Source organism: Pan paniscus, chromosome 15 (assembly GCF_029289425.2).
Source record: "Pan paniscus chromosome 15, NHGRI_mPanPan1-v2.0_pri, whole genome shotgun sequence".
Taxonomy (NCBI): Eukaryota; Metazoa; Chordata; class Mammalia; order Primates; family Hominidae; genus Pan; species Pan paniscus.
In genome coordinates, this window is record NC_073264.2 from 93,160,985 (window position 1) to 93,177,549 (window position 16,565).

At 37.7% G+C, this 16,565-nt stretch overlaps 1 protein-coding gene across 4 annotated transcripts in view; it reads right to left on the minus strand.

Annotated features, from left to right (window-relative positions):
- The window catches only part of TRIP11 (thyroid hormone receptor interactor 11), an 84,741-nt gene that overhangs the window by 36,242 nt on the left and 31,934 nt on the right, over positions 1-16,565 (minus strand). For all 4 annotated transcript variants that reach the window (XM_063596382.1, XM_063596381.1, XM_008958208.5 and 1 more), the window contains 7 exons: positions 15,541-15,609; positions 13,555-13,720; positions 12,070-12,432; positions 9,615-9,655; positions 8,855-8,941; positions 5,508-5,720; positions 1,283-4,312 (listed from right to left, as the gene is read on the minus strand). In XM_063596382.1, the coding sequence (XP_063452452.1) occupies positions 1,283-4,312; positions 5,508-5,720; positions 8,855-8,941; positions 9,615-9,655; positions 12,070-12,432; positions 13,555-13,720; positions 15,541-15,609 (3,969 nt within the window). The remainder of the gene's footprint in view (positions 1-1,282; positions 4,313-5,507; positions 5,721-8,854; positions 8,942-9,614; positions 9,656-12,069; positions 12,433-13,554; positions 13,721-15,540; positions 15,610-16,565) is intronic.

Genomic DNA, 16,565 nt, shown 5'->3' on the forward strand with positions numbered 1-16,565 from the left:
TAAACAAACCCTACACAGCACCCTATATACTGCCAAACAAGCCCTACACTATACTATCATATAGTACAGTATCATATATAGTGTAACAGGAAATCTTCAATAATTCTTACTAAAATGAATTGCATATAAAAATTTAAATATTATCAAAAGCTACTGGCACTATCCATATAACTGCTATGAACTCCTGTTTTATAGCTGAATAAACCAATAAGGTCAAAACATACCCAAAATCACATCAGTGACAGAACTGGGATTAGAATATTTACTGAGCCTACTATGAGAAAAGTATTACTCATGGCTAATACTTTTCAAATTCCAGGTTGTGACTAATCAATACATAAAAATCAATTTAATGAGTCATTCAGCACATTTTCTTATTATTTTAAAAAAATTTCTAACCCAAGTCACTGTACCTGAATAACACATTCTTTTTTTTTTTTTTCTTTTTCTTTTTTATTGAGACAGAGTCTTGTTCTGTCACCCAGGCAGGAGTGTAATGGCATGATCTCAGCTCACTGCAACCTCTGCCTCCTGGGTTCAAATGATTCTCCTGCCTCAGCCTCCCAAGTAGCTAGGATTACAGGCACCCACCACCATGCCTGGCTAATTTTTTGTATTTTTTTTAGTAGAATCGGGGTTTCACTATGTTGGTCAGGCTGGTCTCAAACTCCTGACCTCAGGTGATCCACCCACCTTGGCCTCCCAAACTGCTGAGAGTACAGGCATGAGCCACCGCGCCCAGCCAGCACATTCTTTTTCAAACAGAGTATCACACGTAATAAGAGCAATTTCTGGTTCCTGAAACTTTTCAGTTAGACACACACGCACACACACACACATACTCTTACTGTGTCACAACGTGAAATGTATTTCTTACTGCAGATGGTTAAAGACATATGTGTATTTTACAGTGCTTTCCTTATATATAAGAATCTCTAAAATGTTAACAGCTACTGTAATACCTAAAATTTGATTAAATTGAAGTGACTTCAAAATTCTCTCATGAGACACATCTGTTTCCTAAAGAAAAATATTAAGTACTACTTAGCAATCTGTAAAAAATTAATTTACTACCAAAAGTATTTGGAAATATCTAACAATTTGAGGGAGAACTTCCAGATGTCTCTGAGGAAAATTTACTTAGAATGAATCACACCTTGAAATAAATATTTCTAAATGAACAAATGCACAGTCCCCTTCAAAGACAATATAAATGAAATAACATTAAAAAAAGTCTCCTCCACCCCCAACTTCCTTCTACAATACTCCATCCAGAACATACCTGTTCTTTCTCTTTCAATAGCTGTTCAAAAGCAAGAGCCTTCTCCTTCATTGAGTGGCACTCAAACTCTTTTTCTCGCAGCATCATAGAAAACTTCATGTTAGTCTCTTGTAACGCTTGATATTCTGTTTCCTTTCCCCTGGATGTTTCCACTATTTTTTCATTTTCTCCTTTTAGTTTGCCAATGTCCATCTCTAGAATTAATATTCTCTCCTTCAGGTTTGTTACTGCCTGCCTCAAAAGTTCGTTTTCATTTACTTTGTTAGTGAAATTTTCATTGGAAGAAAGTAGTTGATCACTTTTGGCTTTGATTAAGAGGTCTTTTTCCTTAAGTAACTTTTGCAAAACATCTTGTTTCTCCTTTAGCTGCTTGATTTCTGAATCGGTTTGTTCGTGTTCTTTTCTTTCTAGCTCTGAGGTAGCAGCAATCGAATCAGACAATCTGTGGTTATTTTCCTGGAGAGTTCTAATCGTTGCATCTTTTTCCTGTAGTGATTTTCTTAGCTCTTCTAACTCTTGCTGAAGCAATTCAGAAGATTCACTCAATACTTCAGACTTACTTGCTCTAAGAGACTCTGCAGACTGGGGAGTAAGCAATGATGCAGAAGACAGCTGGGGTGAAATAATATCAAGTTTTCCTAAAAGAAGATCCTTGGTATTGCAAAGCTGCCCAATGCTGTGCTGAACTTGTGCTAATTCCTGCCCAAAATTTTTGAGTTTGGTTTCATTCTGCTCGTAACTTTGGATCAGGCCAGTATAGTCCACTTGTAATTTAGAATTATTATCACTGTCAACCAAAACCTGTGCTTGAAGTTGGTGAAGCTCTTCCTGAAGCTGGGCTGACTCGTGTTGCATATTTTGTACTGTGGTCATCACCTGCTGCTTCCACTCTTCCATTTTCTTTACTTGCTGTTTTAACTTGTCACGTTCCTGTAGAAGCTCCTCAAATTGATTACTATTAACACCTCCAGCCTCATTACCAGTGCTGGATGTTTGTAAAACTGCCAATAAAGTCTGACATTTCTGACTTAGTGCATCTATTTCGATGTCTTTTTCTCGAATGATACGTGATAAATTCTGAATAGTTTCTCTAAACATATCTTGGCCACTACTTTCAAATCTAGTGGACAATTTTTTATTTTCATCTTGCAGTTTGATAAGAGCTGCTTCCTTGGCAGCAACAATATCCATCATTTTGTGATACTCTGTTTTTAGATGGCTATTTTCCCTAGTCTTCTCATTCAAAACAGCGAATACCTTTTCTCTTTCCATAGCATAAGCCTGCAGTTGCTGTTGAAGGTAAACAACATCTTGAGTATGGGAAGTTGAAGAAATTCTAGCATGAAGAGCTTGTATCTCCAAATCTTTCTGCTGAATAATCTGAGTTAGTTTACCAACTTCATCTTTGGACAACTGATCAATCTGTTTAGTTAAAGATATATTCTTTTCATTTAGAAGTTTAATCTCCAGTTCTCGCTCTTTTATTCCTTTCACTAATCTTTCCGTTTCAGCTTTAGATAAATCATGCTTTTCACTTCCATTTTCTATATTAAGGCTCTGAACTTTTGTTTCTTGAAAAATATCAGAGTTATCTGTTTGAATGTCCTGTCTTTCTTCATGCAACTGGGTTTTGATTTGTTCAATTGTTTTTTGCAAACTCTTAATTTCCTCATCCTTCTCTAAAAAGAGCTGGGTGTGTGTGGCGTTCATTTGCTCATGCTGGTATCTAAACTCATCCATTTCCTTCTTTTGCTCTTGTAAAGACTGAAGTAGTTGCATCTTACTCTGGTTTTGATCTTCAATTATCTTTTGATGATGTTTAATTTCCTCTTCAAGATGTTCCTTGATCGTGTTCAGTTGAGATACCTCAGATGCTAGTTCAGTAACACTATCAAGGGTTTTAGGGTCAGCCACAGGTGCGGTTCGACTCTGCTCTTCCCTGAGGCGTTCCAATTCTTCTTGCAGATGATTATTTTCCTCTTTCATGGATCCAAGACTTCGGTCTTTTTCCTCTATGGTCTGTCTTAAAATTTCATTTTTTCTTAAGGCCTGAGAATATTTATCCAATTCCTCCTGCAGCTTTGAACTTCTTTCTTTAAGCTTTTCAATAAAAATTTCTTTCTTGTTTATAAGTTGTGTCAACTGCTTCTGCTCTTCTAAACTAGATGACAAAACGTCCTTAGTTTCTTTATGGTCAGTATCCATTTGTTCAATATTCTTTTTGAGTTCTGCTATTTCCATGTCTTTCTTTTGATTGAGTTTAATTAAATGCTCATGTTCCAGCTGTAAGGCAGAGGTATTCAAATTACGTGCATTTGACAGTTCTTCAATGGTTTTCTCATACTTGTTTGCTTCTTCCAACAGCCTCTTTTTAGCCCAACACAATTCTGCCTCTATCTCTCCTTTTTCCATTTTTAGAGTCTCCACAATAGTGTTTTTTTCCAGAGAAAGCTGATTGTTACCAGCAAGAGATTCTTCTAACTGATGCCTCACATCTTCACATGCTAAAACTAACTTTTCATTTTCCATTTTGACATCAAAAGCAACTTTCTTTAAATTTTCATTGAGCTGTTCTAATTCTGAAAGATTTTGCTTTAAGTTTCTAACTTCAGCTTCTCTTTCTTTAAGTAAGGTATCCTTAAAATTACTATTAGAGTCTTGATTTAGAGACTGCATTAACTCATTCCTTATTCTAGAAAGCTCCTCCTCATTTTGTCTAATACGCTCCTTAAGTTCTAAATTCTCCTTCTGGATGCTTACATTACTTTCCTGTGATTTATTTAGCTGATCTACTAAATTTTCTACTTTGTCCTCAAGTTTCTGCTTGGTTAAATGTAGATCATTTAGGGCCACTTCACTTTGAATTAGCTTTTCTTTCTGTACATCTAACTCTTTAGTAATGTCCATTTTATCATCTTCAAGTTGATGAACTCTCTTTTTTTCATCATTTAGATCTTGTTTCAGTTTACTGATGATGCTATCTCCTTCATTTTGTTGTTTTGATAGCTGATCTTTTATCAAAATCATGTGCTGAAAGAAAAATTTGCATGGTGACTTTACAACATGTTCTCATTTTAGTACTCAAAGAAAATTTTATAAAATCTCATACATAATAGAGAATAATCCCCAAATATTTCTAATCCTTCTTAAAAACATTGATTTTCTATCAAAAACACCCACTACAAAATTACTTATTATTATTTTACAGCAAACCCATCTTGTCTTTTTTTTTTTTTTTGAGACGGAGTTTCGCTCTTGTTGCCCAGGCTGGAGTGCAATGGCACAATCTTGGCTCGGCGCAATCTCGGCTCACCGCAACCTCCGCCTCCACCTCTTGAACCTCCCAGGTTCAAGCAATTCTCCTGCCTCAACCTCCCGAGTAACTGGGATTACAGGCATGCGCCACCACACCCGGCTAATTTTGTATTTTTAGTAGAGATGGGGTTTCTCCATGTTGGTCAGGCTGGTCTCAAACTTCCAACCTCGGGTGATCTGCCTGCCTCGGCCTCCCAAAGTGTTGGGATTACAGGCATGAGCCACTGCGCCCAGCCCCATCTTGTCATTTTTTAAAGCATTTTAGGGATAAGAATTTAAAACCAAAGATGGTAAATAGTTTTTTTTTTTTTTTTTGAGACAGAGTCGCTCTGTTGCCCAGGCTGGAGTGCAGTGGCATGATCTCGGCTCACTGCAACCTCTGCCTCCTGGGTTCAAGCAATTCTCTGCCTCAGCCTCCCGAGTAGCTGGGATTACAGGCACCTGCCACCACGGCTGGCTAATTTTTTGTATTTTTAGTACAGACGGGGTTTCACCATCTTGACCAGGCTGGTCTTGAACTCCTGACCTCGTGATCCACCCGTCTCCGCCTCCCAAAGTGCTAGGATGACAGGCATGAGCCACTGCGCCCGACATGTTGTTTATTTTTTAACTCTACACTAGAGTAAGAGTCAACGAACTACAGCCATTGGCCAACTCAGGGATGCTGCCTGTTTTGTAAATAAAATTATATTGAAACATGGTCACACTCATTTGTTGATATCACAACAACAGAGTTGAGTAGACTGAGACTATATGGCCTACAAGGCCAACGATATTTACTATCTAGCACTTTACCAAAAAGGTTTGTCAATCTCTATGAACTAAAATATTAATTAAATCACACCCACCATTTCTGTGTTTAGTTTACTTAGTAGAATGTGCTGCCTCACTGTATTTAATACAGTGTTACCTTTGTAGCTTCTTGATTCTGTCTGTCCAATTCTTCTATCTCAGCTATCAGTGTTTCCTTTTCACTAATACTCTGATTGAGTTCTTGTTCCTTTGCCTCCAAATTAAGTCTTAAGTCATGTAATTCTGAATCCAAACTTATGTCTCTTGTAGCTGTACTTTTAATTACTTCATATTCATTGTTCAATTTTAAAAGTGACATCTGAAGTTCTTCCTGAAATGATAAAAGGAAAAAAGCAACACATACTTCCAATTGGAGACACCAAAAGATTAAAAACATACATAGAAGCAAAACTTGGGATTCTATTTAAGTGCTCTATATTGGAAATAATATTGAACAATACCTCAATAATTGTATGTGAAATTCAACAAACCACATCCTTCATTCATGTGCAATTTTACTTGTAGCTTCAAGCAAAACATTTCTATAACCCTAGACAGATGCAGCGACTGTAAGTTTGTCCTCTAGCACCAAGTTCTTCTTTATAAAAAACGTTCCCATTTGAGAGCCTCTCCTATCCTGCTCCACCGTTGCTACCCTTTATCCATCCCCTGGCCCCACCTACCATACATACATACTTTCCAAAATGTCCGCAAGTCTTTCTGCCTTCCTCACTTCCATTCTCTAACATCCAGTCATCAACAGCCTCAGACTAAATAAAAATATAAAAAATCAACACTCCTTCACCCAAACGTTTAGCCTCTCTAATTAGAAAATAAAAGGTTTCTTTTATCTTACTAAAGGAATTTCCCTTATTACTTTTGCTTCTGTTAGAACATGGAACTTTTTCTTGACCCAAGAAATAATCCTCCTTCCTTCCTTTACCTTTTAACCGGACTAGGTTCCCCTCTGTCACACCTGACATTCCTAAAGATAGTACATATACATTTTATAGTCTACTACCTGGTATTTAATGCTTTCTCCAAAATCTCAGAAGTGGGACAGTTCTCTATGCTTCAACATTATTTCAGTCTCTAGTTATGATGTTTGTAATAAACTATATATTAAAGCCTTCTTTCATTGACAGATTTTTAAAAATCAAACCCATATGGAATCTACTTTAAATAGAGTCTTGAACCAGGCATGATGGCATTTATCTATAGTCCCAGGAGGCTACTTAGGTGGCTGAGGCAGAAGGATTACTTGAGCCAAGGAGTTCAAGGCTGTAGTGCACTATGATCATGCCATGATCAGCCACAGCACTCTAACCTGGGCAATACAGCAAGACTCTCTCTCTCTAAAAAATAAAATTAAAAAAATAAGAATCTCAAATTCCTTCAAAGAAACAGCCTAATATAAACCTTATAAAAGAAACTCAACATTGCTATGGAGAGTTGGTTGAAAAAACAGAGATCCGATAAAAGCTATACTAGAGTATCTGTATCACAATTCCTATTTCCTTCTAATTCAAAAATTTATTCTAACTACAGCTGAAAGATGGAAACAGCATTCTCTTAAGTCTTTCTAAAGTTATCTGTTCAAATTAGGAGAATCACAGACATTTTCTTTAGGTAGATCTTAAAAGCACACACAGCCTCATAGGTACTTTTTAAAAAAATTATTTAGTGTTTTTCTGTAGATATGGTGTCTCACTATGTTGCCCAGGCTGGTCTCGAACTCCTGGCCTTGAGCAATCATCCCACCTTGGCCTCCCAAAGTGCTGAGATTACAGTGTGAGCCACCACACTCGGCCCTCATAGGCACTTTTGGTATTCTTAATCAGTAAGCAGACACAACTCAAGGAAGAGTTACAATGGACTACTTTAACATCAAAAGAAAGGAGAAACAGCTATCAGGACAAGCTACAGAAACCAAACACATCATGAAAAGGTTACAGGCCCTGCCAGGTAAGTGCAGAGAGTTCTGCAAACTACAAACGACTAGGTCAGTCAGGTAAAGAGCAGAATACAATGGGAGCAAAAACAGGAAAGATAAAATATATATAATATAGTAATTTTTAAAACGACTGGGAGATACTGCTGGCACATAGTGGGTAGAAAGAGTGGCAGCAAGAATCCCACAATACACAGTGTAGTGCCCACAACTAAGAATTTTCCTGCTTAAATGCCAATAGCAGTCCCTTTGGGAAACACTGCATATATACTAATGTGGAAAGATGTTGGAAATATGGTATGTAAAAAGGATATTTATAATATGCTGACATTTGTATTTTTTAAAGCTACTGATACATACAATCATACATGCATAGACATAGTCCAGAAAGAAACACTAGAAATTGGTAACAGAGACTGCCTCTGGGAAAGAGGCCAAGCCACAGAGGTACAAAAGATACTCTACTTGTACTGTCCGAAGGTTTTCAGTATGTATATTTTCTGAACACATATATCAGAAAATATGCATCACTTTTTAAAATTAGGAATTTAAATTAAGACACTGGCCTTTAACTTAATAATACTAGCTTACAACTCTCCTATATTTAAGCACCTGCCTTAGCCAAGAAATTTCCCCGAAGTGGTTCGAACATAAAAATACTTCTAAATACCTTTCCCTTTCAGAATCTTATTCCTTCCTTGCTATGAATACATACAATAAAGCCCTTCTTTCTACCACTGAAACTGTTGCTCTGTACCCCTATAAAGACCTTCTTTCGCCAGGCGTGGTGGCTCACGCCTATAATCCCAACACTTTGGGAGGCCGAGGTGGGCAGATCACCTGAGGTCGGGAGTTTGAGACCACCCTGACCAACATGGAGAAACCCCGTCTCCACTAAAAATACAAAATTAGCTGGGTGTGGTGGCTGGCGCCTGTAATCCCAGCAACTCAGGAGGTTGAGGCAGGAGAATCGCTTGAACCCGGGAGGCAGAGGTTGCAGTGACCCGAGATTGCGCCACTGCACTACAGCCTGGGCAACAAGAGCGAAACTCCATCTCATTAAAAAAAAAATATAGAACTTCTTTCTACCACTGAAACTGTTGCTCTGTATGCCTCACCACTAAGAAAGTACTGTCCACCACAATGGACACATTCTGAAGCACATAAGCAGCATATACAGTTATTATAGTATGCTACTCCAGACCTCCTGACCTACCTGTGTATGTTCCTGCTGTCAGGACATCATCAGAAACCAAAACAGGACGTCCACCTATCTTTTCTGCTTGATTCTGTGTGCCTACTAGCTTATTTCTAAATATGAACTCAAGCCAGCCACTTATACTCTGAACTTTGCCCAGGTACTTCCACCTAGCCTGAAAAGCATCAGTGAGATCAGCTTTATTCTAAGGACTTGAGCTCAATTACTCAACATTCCATTTGGATATCAACTGGCCCTTGGCTGTGACCTGTTACACATACCATTTTAATTCTGCCCCCATTTTTACAGCACCCACCTTTTCTTGGCTCAGTAACGACTTCTCTTTTTCTAAAACTTCGATACGCATTTTAAGTTTCAGATTGTCTTCGGCAAGACTGTTATCCTATAAAAATGTTAAAGCAGTGTTTTCAGGTAACAAGAAATTTCCAGTTTATAAAGAAGCAGGCAATCTATACAATTGTGTGTTTCTATTCAGTATTTCTTTAATGATATGTAATAATTATAAGAATGCAATACTTGGCCAGACACAGTGGCTCATGCCTGTTAATCCCAGCACTTTGGGAGGCTGAGGCAGGCAGATCACAAGGTCAGGAGATCAAGACCATCCTGGCTAACACAGTGAAACCCCGTCTCTACTAAAAATACAAAAAATTAGCCAGGTGTGGTGGCACGCTCCTATCATCCCAGCTACTCGGGAGGCTGAGGCAGGAAAATTGCTTGAACCTGGGAGGTGGAGGTTGCGGAGAGCCGAGATCGCGACTCCAGCCTGGGTGACAGAGCAAGACTCCGTCTCAAAAAAAAAAAAAAAAAGAATGCAACACTTATAAAAGTGTCTAAAACGAATGAAACCAGTCATGCATTTTCGACACTCTTACAGAAGACTTCCTTATTATGCTTGGAAAAATATAAAAATATATTTACAAAATAACTTCTAATTATTAGAAAAAGAAACAATTCTTTGAATCTCTTAAGGAAAATTAAAACTCATTTCTCACTTGGTATAGGATCTGCTTCCACTGTCTCTATGCACATAACATTTGTCAAAATTAATTTACCTGGTTTAAACTACTCAATCTCATTATTTCATTTTCAGCATCTGCAAAAACAGCAAATGAACTTGACATTAAAATTATTTAGAGTAACTTATTATCTTCAATATTAAACTCAGAAATGCAACCCAATTAAAGTGTATATAAGCACCACTGGCAAGCAGTAACAGTTCTGAGTGAAACATATATTTGTATTCCTGTTTTGTCATATCAAATAAATCATAATGTAAATGCCAGTTAAAAACCACATTAAAATCCAAGTCTATGGATAAGCATAAGAAAAAACTGAAATTGTATTGTAGATGAGTCACAAGTTATTGCCTTGATAAAAATGCTAATGACAACCAGGTTTCAAAATGAATTGATTCATTTGAGAAGCAGGAAATAGTACATGGTTTAAGATTGGAGGAAAACAATTTAAAAGTAGTATTTTATTATGTATATTTATACCACCACAATACCATAATCTCTCAATTATCTAACGTGATTTAGATATGAATGCTGAGAAAAAGACCATTCAATTTGGTATTATAGATAGATCTATAAAAAGAAGAGAGTACACAAAAAAACACAGCTGAAATCATTGATTCAACATTCACTCAGGAAATATTTAGCATTTACTATGAGGCCAGGTGCTAGACAAAAAGCTGGTAAAATTTAGCCCTTGCTCTCGAAGAGCTTACAATTCAGAGAGGAAGAAAAACTAGTAAGCACAGGATTATAACATAGTATGACAGAGCAAGCACGAGGTGCTATGAGAACAAACAGGGTAAACACCTAATCTAGATTAGGAGGAGCAAATGGGGCCAAGAAGTGGCAGTGCTAGGTACTTCTCAGTGGAGGTTAATACCTGCACTGAATCAATATACTGAGAGTCGGCTAAAAGAGCCATAGAGACACTCCACACAGAGAAAGCAGAAAATGCAAGGGTAACAGAGTGAAGAGGCAACATTGCTGCTTTAAGGAGCTATAGAAAATTCAATATGGTTCAAGTTTAGAATGTCAGGAGCATGGGAATAGTTGAAACTGAAGAGGTAGGCAGGAACTAGATCATGAGAGACATTATCATGTCTAACTAAGAAATTTAAACATCATCCCGAAGTTCACAGGCAGCTATAAAGTACTAAATGCAGGGGAGTAACCTGCTTTGCATTTCTGACAAATTATTCTGGCTGCAGAATGAAAAAAATAGATTGAAGGAATCGTGGAGAACAGAGAATTTTAAAAGCTAACTCTTCAGCTGGGGGCGGTGGCTCACGCCTGTAATCCCAGCACTTTGGGTGGCCGAGGTGGGCAGATCATGAGGTCAAGAGATTGAGATCATCCTGGCCAACATGGTGAAACCCTGTCTCTACTAAAAATACAAAAATTAGCTGGGCGTGGTGACACATGCTTGTAGTCCCAGCTACTTGGGAGGCTGAGGCAGGAGCATCACTTGAACCCGGGAGGTGGAGGTTGCAGTGAACCGAGATCGTGCCACTGCACTCCAGTCTGAGCTACAGAGCGAGACTCTGTCTCAAAAAAACAAAAACAAAAAAAGCTAACTCTTCAACATTTACTATTGGCTAGACACTATCCTAAAGAGCGGCAGAAAGTAACTCATATAATCCTCATTACTAAAACTACAAGGAAGATACCATTATTATCCCAACCCTATAGATGAAATAACCAACGCATAGACATGTTAACCTGTCCAAGGTCAGCTAATTAGTGATAGAGCTCGATTCCAACCCAGTCATGTCCTTAACCACTACGCTATTCTGCTCCATTCAGAGAGCTGCCATAGTTAACATAGGCAAAAAGCAATTACGACTGGCTGAAGTAATTCTGTGTCAATGGAATAGAAAAAAGAGGAAGTACTAAGGCAGTGGGTTTGTTTTTTAAGCACATAAACTCATCTGGATCACCCAATATGATAAGTAAGTAAATGTATTAGTCTTACGTAAGTAAATTTATTTTTTAAATAAGTAAACTTATTTTTTAAAACATAAGTACAATTACTTTAAAATTTATTTTATTTACTGGTGTTTGGCCTATTTCATTTAGTACTAATTTTTTGTAACACAGAATACTGGTACAGTAACTAAATGTCATGAGCATAGAAAATGGTGGAAGACCTATGGCTCTAAGCACTCAGGGCTTTGCTTGGATATAGGAGATCATTTCAAACAGGTAACAACTGACTTTGAAGAAGAAAGGCTGTATTCCCTAACTGGAGGATGTGGGCTGTGATGAGTTACAGAAAGTATAGCAATACCTAATCCTTTTTAATAGGAAATTCCTATTTGCAATCTGTTAACTCTTACACTGAATCCAAACCACACAATTCTACCCAAATGACACAGTCATTTCCAGGAATATGCCATTTCCACTAAGTATTCAGTTAGTGAAGCATCTGTCTCTAAAAACAACTACTATGCAATGAAACAGCAATCTGAAATAAGTTCCAAAGACTGTATACCAGACAGTGCTTGTTGTAGTCTGAACACTTCTTCCACTGATGCACTCTGGGCAAGAATTCTTTCCTTTTCTGTCATAGTATCACTTTGCTTCACAGCAGAAGGCTGCAATTTACTACATTCCAATTTCAAGTTTTCACATTCTTCCATTATTTGTCTCTTTTCCACATTTAGCTGTTCTTGTTCTCTCCTCAAAATATCTCTGTCATTTTCTGCAGAAGATAATTTTTTATTTATATCTTTTATTTTATCCTCAAGTTGTTCCATTTTTTTGGTAGACTCCACTTTTTCTATTTGTAGAACTTGAATAGTTTTTTGCATCTCATAGATTTTAGAGAGATCAGTTTCTATAACTCCAGAGCCACCTAGAACATAAACACAAAACAATGACATCAAATGTCAAGTACCAAGAAATAAACGGTTTGCTATATACAACTAAGAGATATAAGACAGTTCAGAATTTGGAAAGCTTAAAAGTTAAATTACTATAATAAACTAAGTGTTTTAAAATAAATAAGTTGGGGGAAAATATTTGAATCAACTACATAAAGGCCTATGTATCTTAGTTTGAAAGAAAGTGATAATATCTCTAATCATTTATTACCAAAGTATCATCACCAAACAATGCAAAGAAATCTATAAATTATAACTATTTACCACAAAGGTAAAAAGGACATTTCCATTTTCACAGAATTTTTTTTTTTTTTTTTTTAGAGATGGAGTCTCACTCTGTTGCCCAGGCTGGAGGGCAGTGGTGCCATCTCGGCTCACTGCAACCTCTGCCTCCTGGGCTCAAGTGATCCTCCCACCTCAGCCTCCTGAGTAGCTGGGACCACAGGTGAGCACCACCACGTCCAGCTAATTTTTGTATTTTTAGTAGAGACGGGATTTCGCCATGTTGGCCAGGCTGGTCTCAAACTCCTGGCCTCAAGTGATCCACACACCTTGGCCTCCCAAAATGCTGGGGTTATAGCCATAAGCCACCACTCCCGGCCACAGAATCTTAAAAGCAGAGGTGCCACTGCAAATTTCTGGCAGATAAGCAGAACTAGTCATTTACACTTCCTTATAACTTAGGGCAAGTTTACAGCACTGTCCTGGTCTTAGAATGCTAGGTCTATCATTTAGTTATGTCATCTAATATGTTAAATTAATAAAACTATCAACTGGCCAGGTGCAGTGGCTCATGCCTGTAATCCTAGCACTTTGGGAGGCCGAGGTGGGTGGACCACCCGAGATCACGAGTTTGGGACCAGCCTGGCCAATATGGCGAAACCCTATCGCTACTAAAAATACAAAAATTAGCTGGGCATGGTGGCAGGCACCTGTAATCCAGCTACTTGGGAGGCTGATGCAGGAGAATCGCTTGAACCCGGGGGGCGGAGGTTGCAGTGAGCCGAGATCGCGCCAGTGCACTCCAGCCTGGGCAACAGATGGAGACTCCATCTCAAAAAAAATAATAATAATAAAGAAATAAAACTAATAACCTTGTTGTAACAGATTTTCAAGTTCTTCAATTCGTTCTTCATAGTCACTTAATTCTTCTCGATGTCGTCGACTTATTTCTGTCAATTTCTGTTGGTGTGCATTCTGCAGTACTGACATTTCATGTTGATGGTCATCAATTTCCTGACTTCGGTTCTGTTTTAGTTCCTTAAAAAATAAAAACAAAGTTATTCACATTTATAATCAATAAATTTACGTAAGCTATATATTTAACTGTTGTCCAAAAGTGTGCATTATTAAAAAGAATTCTCAGAACATGTTAAGGCTGAAAAGAATTTAAACACAGACCCAAAATTAGGACTATTCTGAACAACTTCACCCTTTCCTTTCTTAGGTCTCAAAAACAGTTTTTCTACTTCTAATGAGGGAACATCAGCAAGAAAAGGCTAAAACAAACGATAAGTAAAAATGTCTTTTCCTTAATATCTGTGACCATGAACTTCTCCTTTTCCTAATGACACTTTCTGCCAGTACCAGTGTTACCCCTCTGACCAATCTGTACCTGCTGTTCCACTACTTCCATCCTCTCACTCAGCCTTTCCTTTCACCAGTCTTATTGGGACTCCCAAACTGTCAACCTGGCGCCTTCCTACCCAAGTTGAGCCCACTGTGTCTCTCGCAGGAACCTGGATCTTGAGCTGAGTCCATCGACTAGGGAAACTGGTTTGACGGGAAGCACCAGGACAGGTGCCCTCTCAAGAGTCTGTCCACTGGGTCCCGCCACCCAGATTCCTAACACTCTTCCCACTCCTATCCAACCTGAGGCCAAAACATTCAACTCCTCCTTCAATCCTGTGGATGGACTACCCTGGGTTCTTCCAGTAAATCCTCTTTTGCTTTACTTGGCCAGAGATGGTTTTTGTTGCTTGTAACCAAGAATCCTAATCTACAGAAAAATTGATGCTCTTATGGAAAAAAGAAAAAAAAAAGATCCTAATCTATAAATTAACTTCTTACTTATGTGCCACCACTGGGCTAAGAGCTTTACATTTAAACCTCAAAAGAATCCTACAAGATAGGTATTATCATGGTCTCCATTGATAATAAAACAGAAGTAACTTGCCCGAAATTAGCATAGCATGTAAATAATACAGCCAGGATTCAAACACAGGTCTGATCCGGATTCTATCCACTCTAGTATTGTAATAATAATGAACCCAAAACTAAAAATTCTATATCTGACAATAATTTTAACACTAAAAATAATTCACTGCCACAATAATATATGCAACTAAGACTTTTCTTTAAAGAAATAATAATTGACACAAACTAGCGAAATTCTACCGCTAAGGTAAAATAAGTATTTCCAATGCATGATATTAGTATTTTATTTTGTCCATATCCTTTAACTCTAAACCTTGAAACTTCAGCAACCCTGCAATTAGGTTTTAATAAAGACGGTTTTACAAGATACAATAGAGTATAGAGACTTACGAAAGATAAGCTCCGTAATAAATGTTCAAAACCAAATGATTCTGGAAAGACAGAGATTTTTATATACTTTACATAAATAATAAAGAATATTAAAAAAATATATTTTTAAATGGACCAGGCGCGTTGGCTCATGCCTGGAATCCCAGCGTTGTGGGAGGCCGAAGCAGGAGGATGGCTTGAGGCTAGAAGTTCGAGACCAGCCTGGGCACCATTAGCAAACCCCATCTATACAAAAAAATCAGAAAAAATTAGCCAGGCATGGTGGCATGTGTGCCTGTAGTCCCAGTTACATGGGAAGCTGAGGCAGGAGGATCACCTGAACCCAGGAGTATGAGGCTGCAGTGACCTGATCATGCCACTGCACTCCAGCCAGGGCAACACAGTGAGACCCTATCTCTAAAAGAAAAAGAAGTACCATAATCTATATAATGATAATGACTTTTATAACTGAGACTTTTACTAATTCAGGCCTATGCTTTTAATAAGCAGATTTAGATGTATAACTCCCATCATCAATCAACAATTTGACTTACCTTAATGATATTTTGTAGTTTACATATTTCACTTTGATCAGAGTTATCTGTTCCTTGTGCTTTGGAAGTCTAGATCAGAAAAAGAGAATTAGTAAATAATTATACTGATTTTCTTGTCAACAGAAAGTCACAAACTAACTTCATTACAAGAATACTTTTGTAAAAAGGGGGATTTTCACAGATTCCGACTAAAGAATGCCATGGACCTTTTAAAGAACCTAGTCTAATAGTGAATAATACACAATAAATAAAAGATATCATATTTAAGAATGTATTAACTAATGGGGGGGACAACAGTTTTACAAAATAACTAAAGTTAAGGTAGAAAAATTTATAGAATATTTTACTTAGCTTGACAAAATGTAAGGGTAAAGATAATTGAGCAGCTTTCTAAAAGGAAATTTCTTTTTCCTTTCTTTTTTTTTTTTGAGACAGGGTCTTTCTCTGTCACTCAGGCTGGAACGCAGTGGTGTGATCATGGCTCACTGCAGCCTCCACCTCCTGGGTTCAGGCAATCTTCCCACCTCAGCCTTCCAAGTAGCTGGGACTACAAGCACATGCCAGCATGCTTAGCTAATTTTTTTTTGTAGAGATGGGATCTCACTATGTTGCCCAGGCTGGTCTCGAGCTCCTGGCTGCAAGCAATCCTCCTGCCTTGGCCTCCCAAAGTGCTGGGATTACATATGAACCACCATGCCTGGCAAAATCAAATGATTTTACCCAGAAGATCTCTACCCAATAGAGAATAATCTTTGGTTTAATAAATAAATAAAACAACTTTTGGATTCTTCTCATTCAAAGCTGTATGTTGTTCATTTATCTTTATTAATATTACTATGTAGCATTTTAATGAACCAAAAGCTACTCTAGGACTGAAAGAAAGAATAAAGTATAATAGAAAAAATACAGGATTTAGTCAAAACACGTGTGTTTGAATCATAACTTAACCACTGTGGCAATGGATTATATGACTTAAACTTTTAGTTTCCTAGGGCCGGGCACAGTGGCTCATGCCTATAATCCCA